The sequence below is a fragment of the Lactuca virosa genome, chromosome 3, assembly GCF_052849685.1.
Source record: "Lactuca virosa cultivar CGN04683 chromosome 3, Lactuca_virosa_CGN04683_v6, whole genome shotgun sequence".
Classification (NCBI taxonomy): domain Eukaryota; kingdom Viridiplantae; phylum Streptophyta; class Magnoliopsida; order Asterales; family Asteraceae; genus Lactuca; species Lactuca virosa.
Genome location: NC_136428.1, coordinates 172,037,541 through 172,040,126, shown reverse-complemented (window position 1 = coordinate 172,040,126; position 2,586 = coordinate 172,037,541). Strand labels below are relative to the sequence as shown.

Here is a 2,586-nt window from a genome sequence, read left to right as displayed (position 1 = left end):
TGGAAGTCTACATTGATGAAAATATGGTCAAGTCCAAAAAAGCTGAGGATCACCTCAAGGATCTCAGAGAAGCCTTCGACATCCTAGACCAATATAACATGGAGATGAATCCCTACTAGTGCCACTTTGGGATGAAATCGGGGAAGTTCCTGGGATACATGGTAACCAAAAGAAGAATTGAAGCAAGCCCGGATCAAATCAAGGCCATCCTTGATATAAGATCACCATCCTCGACAAAATATATTCAGAGACTAACAGGAAAAGTGGAATCCCTAAATAGGTTCATCTCAATATCCTCAGAAAGATGCAAACCTTCCTATGATATCTTGAAGAAGAACAAAAGATTCGAGTGGGCCCAGGAACACGAACATGATTTCCAAGAACTTAAAAGATATCTAAGTCCACCGCCCCTATTGGTAAAACCATTATATGGGGAACCACTCCTTCTTTACCTCTCGGTATCTACAAATGCGGTGAGCGCAGTATTAGCTAAGGATCTCAATAGGGACCAACATCCCATCTACTATGTAAGTAAAAGTCTCCTGGATCCTGAGACCAGGTATTCCCACCTTGAAAAACTTATACTTGCATTAGTAACAACTTCTACTAAATTAAGACATTATTTCGAAACACGCCATATAACTGTAAGAACTAACTATCCAATTAAGAGGGTTATGAGAAAACCAGAAATGTCAGGAAGAATGGCAAAATGGTATGTGAAGCTAAGCACATACAATATAAAGTATGAACCAAGATCCACGATAAAGTCCCAAGCATTGGCAGATTTTGTGGTTGATTTTAGTGATGATCTAAGAGTTGAAGTCGAAATAGACGCCAAACAACTTATAGAAGAGGAGAACGTGGGAAAATGGATGTTATTCACAGATGGAGCATCAAACCAAAGAGGAACTGGATTGGGGATCATACTAAAATCGCCATATGGGGACATCCTATCCCAAGCAATCAGTTGTGAATTCAATGCGACCAACAACGAAGCAGAATATGAGGCTCTAATCATGGGATTACAGCTAGCCAAAGATCTTCAAATCAACGATCAAATCAACGATCTTCAGGTATTCGTCGATTCTTTATTATTAACTAACCAGTTTAACAGATCCTATGAGGTAAAAGGATAGAAGCTAGCACCATACCTCCAGATCCTCAAAAATCTGGCCGCGAAATTCGAAACATTTACCTTAAACCAGGTTCCTAGAGAAGACAACGCTGAAGCAAATGCTTTAGCCAATCTAGGATCCTCTCTAAGGATCCCGCCTAAAACCAGGATCCTTATCACCCACGTGTTGATCCCGACGATTGACGGTCCTGTCAAGAGACTGAAGGATCTCGACTATCACGCAGGAACTACCGACGTCGCCACAGTTGAAGATCCTGATTTGACGACTCAGCATCAGGATGACAACATCAAGGATCCCTTTCCAACTTCAGTATCATGGATCCAACCCATTAAGGGATACCTCCAGAATGACATGATCACTAAGGAAGAGAAAAGAGAAAGGGCATTCAGAATAAGGATCTCAAGGTTTACTATAATACAAGGTAAGTTATACTAAAAATCTGTAGCAGGTCCATACCTTAGCTGCCTAGAGGATCATGAAGCTACAGAGGTCCTAAAGGACATACACGAAAGAGATTGAGGCAACCACACTGGGGGCAGGTCCTTATGCTCCAAAGTGTTAAGGACAGGATACTACTGGCCAACCATGAAGAAATATTCTTTCCTTAATGCTCAGAAGTGTGATGCTTGTCAAATATATAACAACTTCTTGCATCAACCAACATAACCTCTACATCCCATCATCTCCCCTTGGCCATTTTTGAAATGGGGAATGGATATAGTGGGTAAACTGCCAGTAGCCCCTAGAGGAAAGGTCTTCATGCTAGTGATGACTGGCTATTTCTCAAAGTGGATAGAAGTTGAAGCCTACTTCCAAGTAAGAGACAAAGAGGTAGTCTCCTTCATCAAACCTAACATCTTGACCAGGTTCGGGATCCCTGTCGAAATTATATGCGACAGTGGATCCCAGTTCATAAGCAAAAGGACAAGGGACTTTTGCACAAGTTGGGGAATCAAGATGGTGATGTCTGCTCCTGTCCACCCTCAAGCCAACGACCAAGCAGAATCCAACAACAAAATTATAGTCAACAACTTGAAGAAATGGCTGGATGAGAATAAAGGAAGATGGGCAGAAGAACTTCCTTTCGTATTATGGGCAGATAGGACCACTTACAAGGTCACTACGAGACAAACCCCATACTTATTAGTGTTTGGAATGGAAGCAATGATTCCAACTGAAGTGGTGATCCCAATATCAAGATACCTACTTCAAAATTAAGAGGAAAACAACAGGATCCTGGCCCAGGATCTTGACACTATAGATGAACTTAGGGATCTTGCAAAGATCCGTATTGTTGCTCATCAACAGAAGATCACCAAGGCATACAATAAAAACATAAAAGTCAGAAGATTCCAAGTAGGAAACTTGGTACTAAGGAAAACATTCATAAATACCAAGGGTCCTAGTGCAGGTAAACTAGCACCTAAATGGGAAGGACCATATGTCATAG

At 41.4% G+C, this 2,586-nt stretch overlaps 1 protein-coding gene across 1 annotated transcript; it reads left to right on the top strand.

The window, feature by feature from the left end:
- Positions 1-689: 689 nt before the first annotated feature.
- On the top strand, positions 690-2,354 carry LOC145164266 (uncharacterized). Its single transcript, XM_079082988.1, has 3 exons — positions 690-1,073; positions 1,206-1,557; positions 1,858-2,354. The coding sequence occupies exons 1-3, from the start codon at positions 690-692 to the stop codon at positions 2,352-2,354; spliced, it is 1,233 nt and encodes a 410-aa protein (XP_078939114.1).
- Positions 2,355-2,586: the final 232 nt, after the last annotated feature.